This window comes from Clupea harengus, chromosome 14, assembly GCF_900700415.2.
Source record: "Clupea harengus chromosome 14, Ch_v2.0.2, whole genome shotgun sequence".
Classification (NCBI taxonomy): Eukaryota; Metazoa; Chordata; class Actinopteri; order Clupeiformes; family Clupeidae; genus Clupea; species Clupea harengus.
In genome coordinates this window covers 23,209,138-23,226,590 of record NC_045165.1, presented here as the reverse complement: position 1 = coordinate 23,226,590, position 17,453 = coordinate 23,209,138, and the positions used below count along the sequence as shown (strand labels likewise).

General features: G+C 44.6%; 5 protein-coding genes across 5 annotated transcripts; all 5 read left to right on the top strand.

Annotated features, from left to right (window-relative positions):
* On the top strand, positions 1–3,187 carry LOC105895815 (B2 bradykinin receptor-like). Its single transcript, XM_012822506.2, has 2 exons — positions 1–336; positions 1,080–3,187. The coding sequence occupies exon 2, from the start codon at positions 1,087–1,089 to the stop codon at positions 2,155–2,157; it is 1,071 nt and encodes a 356-aa protein (XP_012677960.2). The 5' UTR covers positions 1–336; positions 1,080–1,086; the 3' UTR covers positions 2,158–3,187.
* A 321-nt stretch (positions 3,188–3,508) lies between these two features.
* Positions 3,509–6,547, top strand: LOC105895804 (B2 bradykinin receptor-like). The gene has a single exon (XM_031580802.1). The coding sequence runs from the start codon at positions 3,944–3,946 to the stop codon at positions 4,985–4,987; it is 1,044 nt and encodes a 347-aa protein (XP_031436662.1). The 5' UTR covers positions 3,509–3,943; the 3' UTR covers positions 4,988–6,547.
* A 106-nt stretch (positions 6,548–6,653) lies between these two features.
* Positions 6,654–9,759, top strand: bdkrb1 (bradykinin receptor B1). The gene is made up of 2 exons (XM_012822485.3): positions 6,654–7,461; positions 8,012–9,759. The coding sequence occupies exon 2, from the start codon at positions 8,039–8,041 to the stop codon at positions 9,086–9,088; it is 1,050 nt and encodes a 349-aa protein (XP_012677939.1). The 5' UTR covers positions 6,654–7,461; positions 8,012–8,038; the 3' UTR covers positions 9,089–9,759.
* A 3,496-nt stretch (positions 9,760–13,255) lies between these two features.
* On the top strand, positions 13,256–14,248 carry LOC105895782 (ovarian cancer G-protein coupled receptor 1-like). Its single transcript, XM_012822474.2, has one exon. The coding sequence runs from the start codon at positions 13,256–13,258 to the stop codon at positions 14,246–14,248; it is 993 nt and encodes a 330-aa protein (XP_012677928.2).
* Positions 14,249–14,496: 248 nt separating this feature from the next.
* On the top strand, positions 14,497–16,906 carry LOC105895774 (ovarian cancer G-protein coupled receptor 1). Its single transcript, XM_012822463.2, has 2 exons — positions 14,497–14,799; positions 15,441–16,906. The coding sequence occupies exon 2, from the start codon at positions 15,449–15,451 to the stop codon at positions 16,424–16,426; it is 978 nt and encodes a 325-aa protein (XP_012677917.1). The 5' UTR covers positions 14,497–14,799; positions 15,441–15,448; the 3' UTR covers positions 16,427–16,906.
* The last annotated feature ends 547 nt before the right edge of the window (positions 16,907–17,453 follow it).

Genomic DNA, 17,453 nt, shown 5'->3' with positions numbered 1-17,453 from the left:
TGGTTGGGGTCAGGGCTAGGTAAAAGAGGAGTTCCTTTTTTAAAGGGACAGATTCAGGAAGAACATGCCAGAGTGGGTGAGAGAAAGAAAAAGAGAGAGAGTGAGAAAGAGAGAGAGAGAGAAATAAGTGCAGAAGTGTACTTAGTGTACGGATGAAAAGTAGGAGAGGAGGTGATGTAGAATGTGGGAGGGAGAGGATGTTTACTGCTGGATGATGTCATTTCTGGTTTTCCCTCCTTAAAAGCAGTGAACCTTTCCAGCGCGTGGTTCCACAAGCCCAGAGGCAGCGCAGAGGAGAGAGAGCACCCTGCTTGCCACAGTTCATCAGTCCACAAGGTATGTTCAACACTGATCTGACACGCTCTGTTGCCAACCTTACTCTCAATTTCAGTCATATAATGCATACCAGATGAAATTAGATTACATGTATCTCAAGGCTTTTCAGCATTCCTTGAGTGGGTGATGAATGTTTGATTTTGTACAAAGGTCTTGACAATTTATTTAAAAAAGACTTTAATCAGATATACTGAGATAAACAGACATATACATATGCTGGTCAGTGCATACAGGTCTCTGAATCAACAGATAACAAACAGAAATCTCACTTTGTAAAGTGCACTGCATTACATGTCATGTACATATGTTGCACTGAACTTGTTTGCTTTCAGCTCCTCTTTCTTGTGTATTTGTAAGTGGTTAGTCACCCAGTCAATCAGACAGTGGCTCTGTGAGCTCATATGTAAATACACGTACTTGTGTCTAGAGTTTCTTTATCTCTGGTGTGATGAGATCAGCATGAATTTGTGAAATATTTATTTGACATATTATAAGCATATCTGCATTTACGCATGCATGCGTTTGACCTGATTTAGACACAATATTCAGTTTTGTTTTTTTCCAAGAAACGTTTAGTCCCTTGAAAATTCCCTTGCTTGTACCGTTTATAGTGTTTGGTTACCACTGTAAACAGCATCATCACAATCATATTTCTATTTCTTCTTTGCATGGACGTAAGTCATGTTGTTTGTCTCTTCCTCATGAGCCAAAGCAGTTACAATGAAACACCTGTGTCTTGACAGCTTTCAAATGGATACCAGTTACGCAACACCAACCCCCTCAGTCTCATCCTTAACTGACCCTTTCAACATGTGGAGCAATGGCACCAGTAACGGTAGCCACTGTCCCGAGTCAGAAGCCTGGGATTGGTTGTACACCATGCAGCCAGTGTACATGGTCGTCATCTCCGTGCTTGGAATCGTGGGGAACGTTTTCGTCCTGACTGTCTTCTGCTTCCACAAGAAGCCGTGCACCGTGGCCGAGATCTACCTCAGCAACCTGGCGGCTGCAGACCTGCTGCTGCTCTCCTGCCTCCCCTTCTGGGCGGCCAACGTGGCCAACGGCTTTAACTGGCAGTTTGGCGACCTCATGTGCCGCCTGGTCAACGCCGGCATCAAGATGAACATGTACAGCAGCATCTACTTCCTGGTGCTGGTGAGCGCCGACCGGTACGTGGCCCTGGTCCACGCCATGTCTCACGGCCGCATGCGGCGGCCCCGCTACGCCAAGCTCAGCTGCCTGGCCGTCTGGTGCCTGGGGCTCCTCCTCAGCGTGCCCGTGCTCAACTTCCGCAAGGTGCAGCACGTGGCCCAGTACAACGTGACCGCCTGCATGCTGGACTTCCCCAGCCCGGAGGTGGAGCTGGCCTGCGACGTCATGCTCATCCTGCTGGGCTTCGCCGTGCCCCTGGCGGCCATCTCCTACTGCACCTACCGCATCATCCATGCCCTGCACACCCAGCGGATGGAGCGCTTCAACGCGGAGAACACGGAGCGCAAGGCCACCGTGCTCGTGCTCGCCGTGCTGCTGGCCTTCCTGCTCTGCTGGATCCCCTTGCACCTGCTCACCATCGTGGACATCTTGTGGCGTCTGCGGGTGCTGAGCGGCTGCGCCCTGGAAAACGCCCTGGACATCTGCAGCCAGCTGTTCACCTACCTGGCCTTCATCAACAGCCTGCTCAACCCCATCCTCTACGTGATCGTGGGGAAGAACTTCAGGAAGAAGGTCAGGGAGCTGGCCAAGCAGATCAACCTGAGCAGGAAGAAGGCAGGCTCTACCAAGTCGCAGCTCTCGACGCTGAAAACGTTCGCGTCTAATTGATGAACGGGTAGCCAAATGATCAAGTGACTTTCAAAGCTACTTTCAAAACAAATAGTTGGTTGTAGATTGCACTCAGCTGTGCTAACAGGCGTTAGCCCATTTACTGCATATGATTTCCCCTTTCAGTGTTAAGAAGACATGATCAAAAGTTATATGTAGCCTTTCATAACAAACATTCAACTTTAATTGTATCATTATATCAATTAAGAACATTTGCAAGAGGTACTGCACTGTATTATATAGTACAGCAAATGTTACACTTTACATGAAAAAGTCTGTGTTAATTGCACTTAAGTTAAGCGGTAAGTTGGCACCCATCTGATACGGCCCTTGGATAAGATATGCAATGTAAATTAACACTTCTGTTAAAGGTATCGCATCCAAGCTCAGGCCTTTTCCTAAAAATTGGTCAGGACTTTTCCTAAAAATGGGTCCCATGTTTTTTTTTTATTATGAAGCTCTCGGTATCCTGTTCCCTCCTTTGACTGCTGCTCCAGTCTGCTCCTCACTGTCAGTAGAACAGCCTACACTTTAATACAAAGAGTGTCTCTTTCAGCTTTGCCTTTTCAAAACTCCAAACTTACCTCAATTCACTAGTATTTTATAAGACTGAATGATTGGCCTATTGTATGTATTGATGCACTGTTTCATGTGTTTTGTGTTGTCAACAGTATTCATTTGTGCATATATATCTTGATGCTGTTGCTGTTTATATCTTTGTTAAATATGTAGTTGCTACCTACTAAGTGACTTTTATATATCTCTGTGTTATCCTTATACTGATGTTCCGTATATTTCCTATTGATATTTTCTTTACAATAGTGGATACATTGACAAAAAAACTCAATTATGTATGTGTGGTATCTGTCCATGTTAATTATTTATAGAAAAAAGACATTAAACCCTTGCAAAACACATTTTTGGACAGCGTGGTAGTGAAGTGGGCTTTTGAAACCAGTTACCATTTGAGAAAATTAGAACTCTATACTTTGTGGTGAATGAAGCTAAATTAAATCTTAAGACAATATGAGTCACGCTTGCTGTTTTTTTTTCAGGAAAGATTTTCGGGTGTTTTTGGAGTCTGCTGGTACATGTCACAAAGTTTCCACTAGTTACACAACCAGGCTTTTCTTGTGGGTTTGTCAGTCAGACATGCGTTGAGACGTGTGGTTGGAGTCATACCCACATAGTCATGCTTCCCGCCAGACAGGAAAAGACTTTTCTTTTTACCAATGTGTGGGCATATGAAAAATATATTAAATCATGTGGCATTGCTTTCTTATGTATTTATATTTTTAATACAGCCTCTCTCAAGTGATGGAGTCACCATTTCTTTTGTTTTCATTTGGTTGGTGGTTGTGGTTTAAATCGATATTTGATTCCTGGCACCAGAGTATGAGAGAGTGGTCCTATTAGACAGAGAGAGGCTCCATTACATAATGTGCAGACTGCAGAGTGCATGAGCCATCTGTTGCTCTCAGCCTATCTACAAATCATCAGGCCGTTTTATTTCTGAAAAGTCCAGGTGAGATAGCAACCTCACGTACTACCCGTAAGCTCCATCTGCTCAGCAGGGTGGAACTGATGGCCCTGTTCAGCCGTGCATGTAGTAAATCACCAAGTAAGCCACGGTCCTTGTGGTTGCACAGTCACAGTCCTTGCAGAGGAGTCAGTGCAAAAACCTTTTTTTGTGAGGTGATTTGGAAACGATTTTCTGAAGATAGAAAAGGAATCTAGATAGAGTTGTTTTTAAAACACATAATTTCTCTGTTGAAGCAGTGACAACATGGCACTGAACGCCTCTGAGATTGCTCTGTTCGGGATCGGCCATGGCGAAGAGGGAGGCTGTAACCACACGGACGCCTGGGAGTGGGTTTACGCCATGCAGCCGGCCTACATGACCGCCATCTGCGTGCTGGGCATCGCCGGCAACGCTTTCGTCCTCGCCGTCCTCTGTCTGCAGCGGCAGCACAGCACGGTGGCTGACGTCTACCTGGGCAACCTGGCCGTGGCTGACTTGGTGATGATGTGCTGCCTCCCCTTCTGGATCAGCACCGTCCTACACCGCTTCAACTGGGCCTACGGCACGGCCATGTGCCAGCTGGTGGGCCTGGTGGTCGGGATGAACTACCTGTGCAGCGTGCTCTTCCTGACCGTGGTGAGCCTGGACCGCTACGTGGCGCTGGCCAGGCCGCTGGCTCACCGGAGGCGGCGGCGCTCGACCGTGGCCCGGGGCGTGTGCGCCGGAGTCTGGGTGCTGGGGGGGATGCTCAGCCTGCCGGGCCTCCTCTTCCGCTCGGTGGACTTCTTCCCCGAGTTTGGCGTGGAGGCGTGCCACCTGGCCTACCCGCACCCCGGCTGGCGGATCCGCTACAACGTGACCGCTAACCTGGTGGGCTTCCTCATCCCTGTGCCCATAGTGGCGTTCAGCAGCTATCACATTGTCGCCATCCTCACCGATAAGCAGGTGCGCAGTAGTGCCACGGGTCACGCGGAGAGAAAGGCTGCTTCCCTGGTGCTGGTGGTGCTCGCTGTGTTTGTCCTGTGCTGGCTGCCGTACCAGCTGGTCATATTCTTGGACACCTTGCACTACTACCAGGTCATCTCTGGGTGTCTCCTGGAGCACAGCCTGGACATTTGGACCCAGCTGGCCACATATCTCGGCTACAGCAACAGCGCCATTAACCCCTTCCTCTATGTGATTGTTGGTAAACACTTCAGGCACAGAGCTAGCGCCATATTACACACAGTCATGAGCTGTGATAAGAAACAGGCCATTTTTGTTGACAATTCCACGAGGTATAAAAGCACTGAACGTAGCAGTGTGTAGTCTTTGCTCTTCATATAGATGTTACTGTTATATCATATATATATCATCAGCTACTTAAAAAATGTGAAGAAAAATCCATTCTAAAACTCTTTAAACTTGTTTAATGACTGTTGACCAATAGACCTAGTAATTATATTTCCAATTTGTGGTTTGGTGGTATTTCCCATGAAAATATGTAAGTTTGTAAGTTGTAGATACTCTGATGCCATCATGGTGCGTTTGGTGCTCCTACTCTAAATCCAATACTACTCTTTTGTCAAAGCATTTAAGGGTGACTGTAATGAGTCCTACAACTGAGATTATAGCTGAAAAGAGATCAACCTTGTGTAGGCCTAGCTTCAATGTCACAAACCTGAAAGATTCTTTAGAGGCTTTATACTTATACTTACTATACACTCTGCATACTGTATTTAGTATCTACTGCACGGTGTCCTGTGTCACTGCATCTACTGTACATGAAAATAGGCTAACAACAGATTCATCAGGTGACAAATAAACTTGAATGTCGAAATAAAACAATGAAGAGACTACTGCTACAGACTACCATGGCGATACGACTGGCAATATTGCTACGGATCCATGTCAATAGGTCATTAAGGGTCCGTGCTCCCTTACGATTAATGCCCAAGTTGGTATAGTGAATAATAGCATTGTTACCTTACAAGAAGTTTATTCAGATTTGATTTGTTGCAGAGAAAAGAGCAACTTATTCGAGGTTTCGTAATCAGAGGATGCGTATCGGCTTATTTATTGAAAGGCTCTAAGCTTTCAACAGAAGATGCTCCATGGATGATTTCCCTGTATGAATGGCGCGTTCATCTTTTTTAAAGTAATTTGGACACACCCATCTATCTTTTGTTTGGTTGACCCCTACGGCCAATTAGATCTAACCCCGCTATCTGACCTTCACTCAAACAGAGCGTGTTACCCGTTTGGCACCATGCCGGAGGTGCCCTCACTGAGTGGTACCCTGTTGCCCCCGCTTCAATTTAGCGCCATGCTAGGATTCACCACAGTGGGGGAGGTAACCGTTCTTTTGACCCTCTCCTCGGACAAACACCATGTTCCCTAATGCTACCGAATGGGAATACACCACACGGAATGAATTATAGTGCCTTACAAAACGAAGCTACTACCTAGTGGCTTATGGAGTGCTATCTTGAATTATAAGCTATACACAACTGACAGAAGCCGTGGTAAATCATGGCAGAGCTCATTACATTCCAAAGAGGAGCACCAGTTGGCCAAGTTATGAAATTAAAGTAACAACCTTCATTTTAGCTGAGGAATTACTGGAAAAGGAAAGTTAACTAAGGAATTACTGGAAAAGGAAAGTTAACTACCGGTATTAAAATTGTGTTTGAGCAAAGTGTGGGGTGCTGTTTTTAACTGTGTTAAAAGCAGCAGTACACTCCTGGTATATGGTACATTATTGAGCTTCATTGCTTAATCATATATCTTTGCAATTTTGTTACTTTGTCTTACTGGAATGTCCTTGTTTCTGTGGGACAAAAAAAGTTCCCTAATCTGAATAAAACAATGCTCTCTGTTTAAAACCTGTGAAAAGGCATCCTCCACATTTTTGAGAGATACATGCAAAGCTGACATGTCTTGTGTGTGTAAATAATTTTGACTACACCCACAACATGACTACACCCACACAGCCCTTCTGTGTCCACTATCTCTCTTTCACCCATTAATGACCAACATGCCTTCTACACACTCTGTTACCCTCTCTACTGATGACACCATCAGTCATCCCACTTACCCTTCAGTATATCTAAGAGGGAAGGGATAGGGGCACCTGTGCAAGTTAGGTAAAGAGGTCATCGTTGATGTGGTGCTATGTTACTGCTTGGTGAGACTTCGGGAGGAAGTGCAGGATATGGCTAGGTGGGTGGTAGGTGATAAATAAGTATTTTGGTTTGGCTTTGGTTTCCAGGAAAGGGTGGTGTCATGCTTTCTGTTTTATGTGAGAGGAAGTGGCTAACGTTGGGAGGGGTTAATCCTAGTTTCATGTTCTTGTTGTTGTTGATTTGCCTTTTTTCTGTATTGAGTAATGGATGGTGTGATGGAATGCTGAAATCTGAGAGGGGGTGGCCCTCCCCACGGGCCCAGGAAACAGAGGATAAAAAAGAGAAGTGGTTAGTGAAAGAAAAGCTAAAAAAACTGAATGAAAAAAACGACAAGCTGCTTTTAATTACTAAAAGAGTAATTAAATATCTTGAGAGGATAAAGCCTTGTACAAGTGTTGAAACACATCCTCATATTGAGCGAAGAAGAGGATAAGTTTGAACTGTATATACAAGTTGAGTCACCCCAACCCAGGCTCGGAGAGGAATGCCTCACTGTATACACTTGCACTCCGTTGTGTAAGAATCGGTCTGATCTGGAGGAATGAGCTTGAAGGAGAGGCTCTTCATTTTCAACCAAACCGTTGTCTAAACATATATCTAAAGAAATCTGATCTCCAGGTATGTCTCAGTTCAATTATATGATGCATTCTATTTTGTGAGCTACAAGGCTGATAAAGCTGTGAAAAGGTATAATGGATGTTTTTAGCTTAGGGAAAGTGTGTGTTGAAGGCAACGCGATTTGTCGTGGTGTGCTCAAGCAGTAATTCAGTAGGTTCAAGGTGTTTTTTATGGAAACTTTTCAAAATGCTGTGCACTCTGAGCTGATTGTATTGTGTATTGTAACTTCAGAGTGGGCCAGGTTTGGTTGAGACATAAGTGAGATGTGCTAAGACCTTGTTTATACTGTGATGATTCATAGTAAAATACCCTATGAAACCCATTAGTCTTCTTCAGAATTGACTGCATTCAGGATGTAACAGATTTTTAGATATGTAGGCCATCTTGAATTTGACTTCACACTGAAATAGACAAAACACATTTATTAATACTTCTCTTAGCCCCGAGAAATGAGAAAGAATGACAGATAAGATGTGTCCATGACATTAGTGTAAACACAACGTTTAGCCAGATGGTTACTGACAGCAGTGTTTTGTTTTGCCTTTTCTAGATAGCAGAGCCATTACTGTAAGTGAGTATGGATATGTACCAGACCCCAAACATCAGCATTCCCACATTCCCCCCCATGGCAGAGAATGAAGCTGCCTGGGATCTGGTCTATGCCATCATTCCACCGTACATCTTCACCCTCAGTGTGGTGGGAATTCTGGGAAATGCCTTTGTCCTCACCGTGTTCCTGCTTCATAGGGCCAAATGGAGCGTTCCAGAAATCTACCTGGGCAACCTCGCCCTAGCCGACCTTGTGATGCTGTCCCTGCTGCCCTTCTGGGGCATCAACATCCTCAACGACTACGACTGGCCGTTCGGGGAATTCCTGTGCATCGCCGTCAGCCTCTCCATCACCATCAACATGTACACCAGCGTCTTCCTGCTGGTCATGATCAGTGTGGATCGCTACCTGGCCCTGGTGCAGACCATGAAGGCCAGGTGGCTTCGGAGGAGGCGCTATGCCAAGGCGGTCTGTGCAGTTTCGTGGCTCCTCGGCGTGGCCGTTTGCACCCCGGTGCTACCCCACAGGAAACTGCAGTACGACTCCGAGTATCAGGTCATGTCCTGCATCCTCGATTACCCGCACGACTCTTGGAAAGTGGCCCACCACATCCTGCTCAACCTGGTGGGATTCGCCTTGCCTTTCCTAGCCATCTCTTTCTGTAGTATCAATGCTGCGAGAGCCCTGAACCAGAGGAGGAACAACACGTGCAGCTCCGACCGAGGCGACAGGAAGGCCACAGCACTGGTGTACGCCGTCATTCTCTTCTTCTTTGTTTGCTGGGGTCCGTTCCATCTGTTCACCTTCCTCGACGTGCTGTGCGACTTCCAGGTCTTACAGGTCACGGAGTGGCAGGAGGTCACAGCAATCGGGAACCAGTTTGCGACGTACTTTGCGTTCCTGAACAGCAGTCTTAATCCGCTGCTGTACGTCTGCACGGGGCAGTACTTCAGGAGGAAAGTCAGCGCGATCTACCACAGGTACGAGCGGTCCAGAGGATCAGATGTGACCCCGCAACGGTCAGTCGTGTCGACGCTTCTGCACAAAACCGATCACATCAAGCCTGTTGTCTTATAAAGTCATCAAGTGAAAGGGGCATGATGAGATGACGAGATGTATTTAGGGTGGGGTTTCTGGGCATGTGGTGGATTTAGAACATTTCAAAATATACAGAGAAAATTACTTAAGATTTATTTGAATCTGTGTCAAGTTATAGATGTAAACTTTATACTTTATTAACAATGAACCCCCTTGTAATAGCCTTATCATGAAGTGAACATTTTGTTTTCTTTATTTTCCATCCTGTGATTTGTTTTTGCATTTTTTAGTGTCTCACAAGCATGCCTGTCTTATCTCTACTGGCTGTCTTTACAGAAATGGAGAGGAAACACAGATGTGTGCGCTTCTGTAAATAGTTTCATTAGTCTAAGCTTCACATAAGCAAGTGCAGGGCCTTCAGAGGAGGCATGCCGTTCCCGCAGGATAGAGATCTCAGTATCGTAAAAAGATCTTCACGTCATCTTGTATTATGAAATTATGAGGATACAGGCAAAAGTACAAATTATGAAATATATATAAAATTAGAAAAAGATATGTCTGTGTACTTGGTTATTAATTGTAAGTACTGTCATTACATTTAAAAATCGTATACAGAATATGATAAATGTATTTCTAAAGTATTTTGTGTGTTTAATATTGTTGGCGCACTTCATTTCTAAAGCCAGACATTAAACATAGACAGTATCCATAACTGCCTGCTTCTTTGTCAAGTCTATTTGGGCAGATCCAATGAGGTTGTTCAGTGTTTAAGCTTTCACTTATAGAAGTGTAAATTACACACAAAAAAGGAGCTGCCACCTTGTGGACAGTACTGTGAAGTGCTCTATCACAACAAAGCAACTCTGCACCATGTTAAGGCTTAAGTTCAACCTGGAGATACATTTTGAGTGTGTCACACTCAGTAAAGTAGAAAAATGCTATACACCTTTAATGTGTTGTTTTGTTCATTCTGAGAGACAAGCTTGTCTATTTGACGACTAAAGCTGTAGATTAGTAAGTAACATTGTCCTTATCCTCTCATGTGAACTAACTGCTGTGGTGAACCACAGGTTTCCTGTTGCCACCGTCTGTGGTTCCTGAAGTGCACAAACAGGGTTACCACACACCACACCTCCACCTCCAACACCAGCCCCACACACCCCACCTCCACCTCCAACACCAGCCCCACTGGCCACTGTACCACTATTAATAATAATTAAGACCTTTGTCAGGTTTTTAATGGCACACACACGTGCATATATATATGTATGGAGGCGACACAGGACACACACACACAGGCAGGTAGGCCTGAGGTCGCGGTGAATTTATTTTCTGCTTTTTCCCATCCTGGACTGTCCTTCCTCAAGGACCCCCCCAGGAGCAGGAGCAGGAGCAGTGGGCAGCTTTGCAGCGCCCGGGGACCAAGTGAAGTGAACTGTCCATCTTTGGTCAGGGATGGACATGAGTTATGTTTTTTACTGTTGGAGTTCTTAGTTGAGGAAACCCCTTGTGAACACGGGGAGAACATGCAAACTCCACACAGAAAGGCCCGGGAGATAGCCCACCTGAGCACTGTGCACTCTGGGGAGGACCTGCCCCCCAGAGCCAACAGCGCCCCATGCGGGAATCGAACCCATGACCTTCTTGCTGTGAGGCAGCAGTGCAAGCAACTGAGCCACCGTGCCAGTGCTATCAACAAAGGGATGGAATATCGAATCATCCAAATCAGTTTGAATCCATTTTGAAGTTTCACGCAGTTGAGTTCAGCTCATGTTTGTCCCACTATAGCATGTTGTGTTTTAATTTTATTGTGGTGTTTGTCTATACTGTATATGTGTTTGTCTTACATCAGCAATTTTCAATTACAATGTGAACATGTTGACACATCCAATTCCAACACCCAGGAAGAGGCATGCAAACATACAGACAATAATGGAAAAAGACATATGGAAATAAATGGATTGTTGTACTCCAATGTGAATTAGTAAAAAATATTGTAAAAAAGGTGTGAGGGTGTTGAATGCTTGTTTTTAGTGAGACAGATAGCCTGAGATATGGCTTGGGGATGTGACCCTCTTTGGAATGCCTTAGCCTATACTTTCACTGCACGGTATTGGCACAGTAGTAATTATGTGTGTGTGTGTGTGTGTGTGTGTGTGTGTGTGTGTGTGTGTGTGTGTGCGTGTGTGTGTGTGTGTGTGTGTGTGTGTGTGTGTGTGTGTGTGTGTGGTGTTGGGCTTTTTCATTCCTTCTGTATACAGAAGTATACAAAAGAACAGCTTTTGGAGGTATGTTTTTAGGTAACCTTTTTTTTCTCATTCTAAAATTCACTTTGGTGGCATATGCAAATGAAAAGGAAAAATAAACACATTTGTCGTTCACAAAAGCCAACCAGGCTATTCACTGCGTTGTTTTGTTCTCCAGGTTGAACACACTGCAAAAACAGATCTGTACATGCTGTGCCTATTCAAGTCAAATAACCCTAGAAACATCATACATGGAAATGGAAACACTCCTCCCAGTGGTGTCAACACCAGACAAATTTGGTAACCAAATATCTGACCTACGTGTGACCTAACCCATAGTTACTAGCGCCTGTTGCTAGAACATCTCTAAAGGCGTTGGGGAGCAAGTTTTACTTAGAGTACAGCTCTGTACTCCACTGGTCACTGACAGTTTCATTCTGGTTCTGGTTCATTCAACCCCCCCCCCTCCAAACTTCAATCCCAATCCAGGTCATCGTACCAATGTAACATGCACTGTGAGAAGCTGGATTCTAAACTGCACCCATGGCCACGGAATGTGGGCATGCTAGCAAGGAGGCTAAAAACCCTTGGGTGCTAGTGTCGGTCATGAGGAAGTGAGGTGTACTCATGTGCACTGCTCCATACTCTCTGGCACATACACTTACAGTACCCACTACCTTTAGGCCATGTTTTACCCAGATTCTAATGCATTTTTGAAGCCCTTACTGAAGGTTTTACACATGGTAGAGGATTATAACCTTTGTGTATGAGACTTTGGGTCATTGCAATAAAACATGGGGCCACTGTATGATGAACACACATACGGTGGCGGCACACAACAGAGACAAATAGGCTTCCAAATAACTAAATAAAGGATTGCTGACTTTAAGACGTCTGCACACCAGTGCTGGGCCAAGTATGAATTTATGGACTGTGTATCTTTGTGTGTGTGGTCCCTGTCCAATCCCAGTCCAATATACACAGCCAATAACATCTAGACCACACATGGTCAATATACAGCCCATGGACCGGGACTGTCCGATGCTGTTTTAATCTGCAGCAGTGTTATGTATCTGTAATGGCGAGTACTGCTATTATCTTAAATTCAACAAAGGGCACTGGCTACAATAAAAATGTGTCTAAAAGCCTAAAATGGACTCTTCCTCACAAATCTGAAGTGACAAGCTCATAATGTTAGCAGTAGTGAAACAGTCAGTTAAAGTGAAATTAATGAGAAAGTCTAAGGTGTCATGGCCCAAGAGCCATAGGTGCAGATTCTGACCCAGAAAGCAGACAAATGAATAAACAGGTAGAAAATGAAAAGATGATTTAATATGTGGTTTTCATACGCAACAAAAAACTTGAGTAGGCAAAACAGGTTCCCTCTCAGATCTCTGATACTTGAGATTTACAAAATAATGACAGGGCTGAGATAAAGAACACAGTTGGTCAGAACAGGGCATACAAGCTGCAGTCATGAATCAAGAAATCACCACGTATGAACTAGTAATACAAAAACAGAAAAAGTCCTAGTTAATCCAAGAACACGACAAGGAGCCAACATGCACAGGCCGTGCCTTGGTGGCATGATAATACCGCAGGGACTGGAGGTGTGGAGGGGCCAGCTCTTCATGCAGTATAGCGTAGAAAGACGGCGAGAAGGGAAAACCCAACTGTCATGTTGCACAGTTACTCGGCATGTGAAAGTCATTGATGAAGAGTTGACTTTTGAATTGTCAAAAGGGGCATCCGACACATTTACAAAGTGAGTAGGGCCCACTGGAAAAAAAATTTGCACACCCCTGACCTAGACAGATACGTCTCCCAAACGACTCCCAAACGAATCCCAAACGAATGTTTTGGGATATACCTAGAACATCATTTGCATGGGTTGAATTTGCATGGTCTCAGTGATATGCGTGCTTGAAACGCTGACCGTTCAGTTACAGTCACAGGCATCATGGAGCTGGTCACATTTTCCAACGAGAGCAATGCCAACTCTTCTAAAGACTGTGACACAGAGGATGTAGTGGAGCGTTTCATATACCCGACTGCATATTCTGTGTTCTTTATCATAGGATTTCCAGCCAACTGTCTGTCTTTTTATGTCGCTTGCCTTCTGATGCGAAAGGGCAATACCGTGGCAGTGTACCTAGTCAACTTGTGTGTCTCCGATCTCCTGTACACCATCACGCTGCCTGTGTGGATTGAGCTATCTCTCGGCCAGCCAGTGGACAGCACGCTCTGTACCCTGATCGCATGTGTCATGTACAACAGCTTCTATGTGGGATCCGGGCTTCTGTGCTGCATCTCAGTGGACCGCTACCTGGCCGTGGTCTACCCTTTCTACTTCGGCTGGGTGAGAGAAGTGCGCACGGCCGTGGTGGTGAGTGCCATGGTGTGGGGCTTCGAGCTGATTGTGCATGTGCATCTCCTTGCCCACTCCGGTACCCTGGGCTCCTTCTCCGCCCAACGTTTGTGTGAGGAGAGGATGCCAATGCGCCCTGCTGATGCCAATGTGGCTATTGTTCGAGTGGCGCTGGGGTTCCTCCTGCCCTTGTTCCTGATGGCCTTTTGTTTCCATCAGATTATCAAAGCCCTCAACGACAGTGTCTCGCTTGAGGCCGCTGAACGCAGAAAGATCAGGAATCTGCTGCTCCTCCTGCTCGTCACTTACATGGTGGCGTTCACCCCATACCAGGTCGTCATGCTCTTGAGAGCCATGCTGGAGGTAGGAGACTGTGGCAATGCCTTGCTCCTCAGAAACTACTACATGGTGTTTGTCGCCACCACCACTATTAATAGTGTGGCAGACCCCATAATCTACTGCCTGCTGAGCGAGAGTGCCAAGACAGAACTGAAAGCCATTCTGTATAATGGGAGGGTGACACTGAGAAAGCTCCAACACTCTGGCAGAGACAGCGTCATTAGCTCTGTTGTGCGCCATGACTAATGGTATTTTTACTGAAAAAGGACACTGCAATTTTGGATTGGATTGTTTTTCTATGCATTTGTAATTGTCTTCGGTAATAATGTATTGTGCAAACTAAAATGATGTCATAAGGCAATATTGCCACATATTGAAACTTTCTGTTCAGTTTTCACTGTTGATTATGCTCATTTGAATGGACTTTCTCTTAGGGTGCCACTGCTAACTTGCAACTATGCAATTTCAAGTATTGAGCTGTCAGCATTGCTATTTTGCTAAGATGTTTACGCGGTATATTTCATCTCCTTCCTGTTCCTTTTTTTTCACACTGTGAGCCCTGCTCTTCCTGTTTCTTCAGATAAACACCATACGTTTTGAAAACGAGAAGGCAGATCTGGAGGTCTCTGTGCTTTTTATTGTCAATGATATGATTAATTACATTTTTATTGTAAAATTGTATCCAGTGGTTGCTGACTGGATGGGTCCTGGAATACTGACATCTTAGAATACTGAGCCTTAAAATGGTTTGTATTTAAGCAAACCACTTATTTCCTGATTACAGTCCAGCTGATAGTGTAAGTAAAACATCCTTTTCAATGGTAAATATATAAAGAATATCTGCTTTGTGGAAATGTGAAATGTCAACATTTCTAGTAAACAGGTTTATTCGGAATAGGCACAATTATATTTTTAGGGGCCAAGCAGTGAATCTGCATAGGCACCCATCGTGTTTCTACCTTTCATTATTATGCATCTTCTTCTGTCTCCTGTCATTGGAGTCTATGGCAGCTCCTTGAACTCTGTGGTAAGAAGTTATTCAATTTGGCACCCTAATTGGGGACGTAACTTCTGAAACGTACACAGCATTTGGATCCTCCTGATCTGAGTTGATCATTTGTATACTTGCTTTCTGTGTATATAGATGCTTAGTTGAGTGTTTTGTTTCTGTTTTGTATTTCATTTAATATTTTATGATTTATTATATTTATTGTGATCTAATTGTACAGCACTTTGGTCAACGTGAGTTGTTTTTATATGTGCTTTATAAATACATTTGACTTTGACTTTGTAAGTGCTTATAGCCATGCCCTTGACAAAATTACAGCATGTTTCCATGGCAACCATGGCATCGCATGTGATAAGAATACGTTTATTGACTATAAAAAAAAAACATTTGAAAGTAATAAAGTTGTGTTGTCTTTTTCTTTATTGGTAGAAAAAAAGATGAATTCCACAGCTGAATTGTCGAATCACTCTTTTCGAAGTAAATGCCACCCTGAAGGATACCCTGGGGAACACTTGATTGGGAATATCTTTGCCTTTCTATACATCGCCATTGTCATTTTAGGTTTCCCCTCCAACTGCTTCTCTGTGTTCGTCTCCTACCAGCATATAAGACAGGGCAATGCGATGGGAGTCTACCTAATGAACCTGGCCCTGGCAGACCTCTTCTTCATCATGATGTTACCCATCTGGGTGGACAACATCTTGGCTGAGGAGTGGCGTCATGGGGGCTTTGCATGTAACCTGTGTGTCTTCCTGTTATTCACCCACTTCTATGCCAGCGTGTCTATGTTGTGCTGCATCGCTGTTGACCGTTATATGGCCGTGGTTCACCCCCTAAGGTTCCCTTACATTCGAAAATTGGGAACAGTCGTGGGCGTCTGTGTTCTTTCGTGGACCTGCACCATGGCCTTCAATTGCATCACAGTGTCTCATTACGTGTATGACGACACCGACAAGATCTGTCTGTACGCCTTTCCTATGCCTTTGCAGGCGAAAGTCAACATAGCTAGGTTTTTCGCTTGGTTCCTCGTGCCGTCTTTGCTGGTCGGGTTCTGCTGCTGGAAGACCAGCAAAGAGGTCCGGTCCAACCGTGCCACCGAGGAAGAGGAGTGTAAGCGGGTGTGCCGGCTCCTGTGGCTGGTGCAGCTGACCCTGTCCATCTGCTTCGGCCCCTTTCATATCATGCTTCTGCTGATGAACCAGGTGGAGGACTGCGAGACACTAACCTGGATGTTCTACCTTTATAAAGTCACCGTGATCCTGGCCAGTCTCAATTGCCTCGCCGATCCTCTACTCTACTGCTTCATCACCCGGTCAGGGAGAGCAAGTGTCACCAAGGCTTTTCTGTTACTTCAGAGGAAGGACCCAGGCAACTCCATGGAGGGGGAACTGAAGCAGCCATTTCACAAGCCTTAGTTTGCAATAGCCTCTCACCAGCAGACTCAGTAATTGTGCAGGGACCCAGTGGGTGCCATGCTGTGACGTTGATAAGTTTCAGTCCCCAACACTTCAAAGGACTGAATTTAGCCTCCTTGCCAGCATGTGTGATTGAATCTGTAATCTTTGGTTACACTTGATTGGCCTTATTCATTGCAGATCTTGGCATCATTCTTACAAATATTCATGTCATTGTAAAAGGCACAAGTACACATTCAAGCTGTTGTAACAATGCTTTTGCTCCATTTTTGATTTCAAAGAGGCTTTCTACTTTTCCATCTGTGCCACCGGCCACATGTGAGCTGCACTTTCAGTTCTACTTTCACAGGTTATTTGTAGGTGTAGAAGAGAAAATGATGATATTATTATTAGCAACAACTGGCAACTGTACCACTTACTTTTCCTATACTGGAACTAACTCAACACAATGATTCAATACAAATATATTATCTTCTTCTATTTCTGTCCTCATTAGTCTTGAAAAAGTTTTGGTCATTAGTCCTTTTGAAGTAATTTTTGTGTGAAAAAAAAACAGGAAATGTCAGTCTAAATAAGTAATTCCTTAAAAACAGGAAATACAGAATCTCTATGTATGGTGGTTAAAAGAAATAATAAACATGAAGATCTTGAAATAAAATATCATACCTTCCTGAATGGCACTCAGCCTGTCAAAGGGCTTTTCAAAGTGAGACTGTCCCAGCATGATCAAGAAAGGGATGCTATGGCAAATATGTACACTCTAATGTTTCCAATGCTGAATCAAACAAGAAAGTACCCATTTAGTCTTTGGACTGCCGACTCATGTTCTGTTTTTGGCCCACTAGATGGTGCCAGTCTTGTATCAGATACTCACATTCAGACACGCTGATTATGTTATGCCAGAAGAACCAAGGTACCTAAGAACCTCTCTCAAAACACACAGGTCCTCAAGAGGCTGATAAAACAGGGGTGTGAATCAGAAGTATTGCAGAGCCTCTATCTGATAAAACAGGGGTGTGAATCAGAA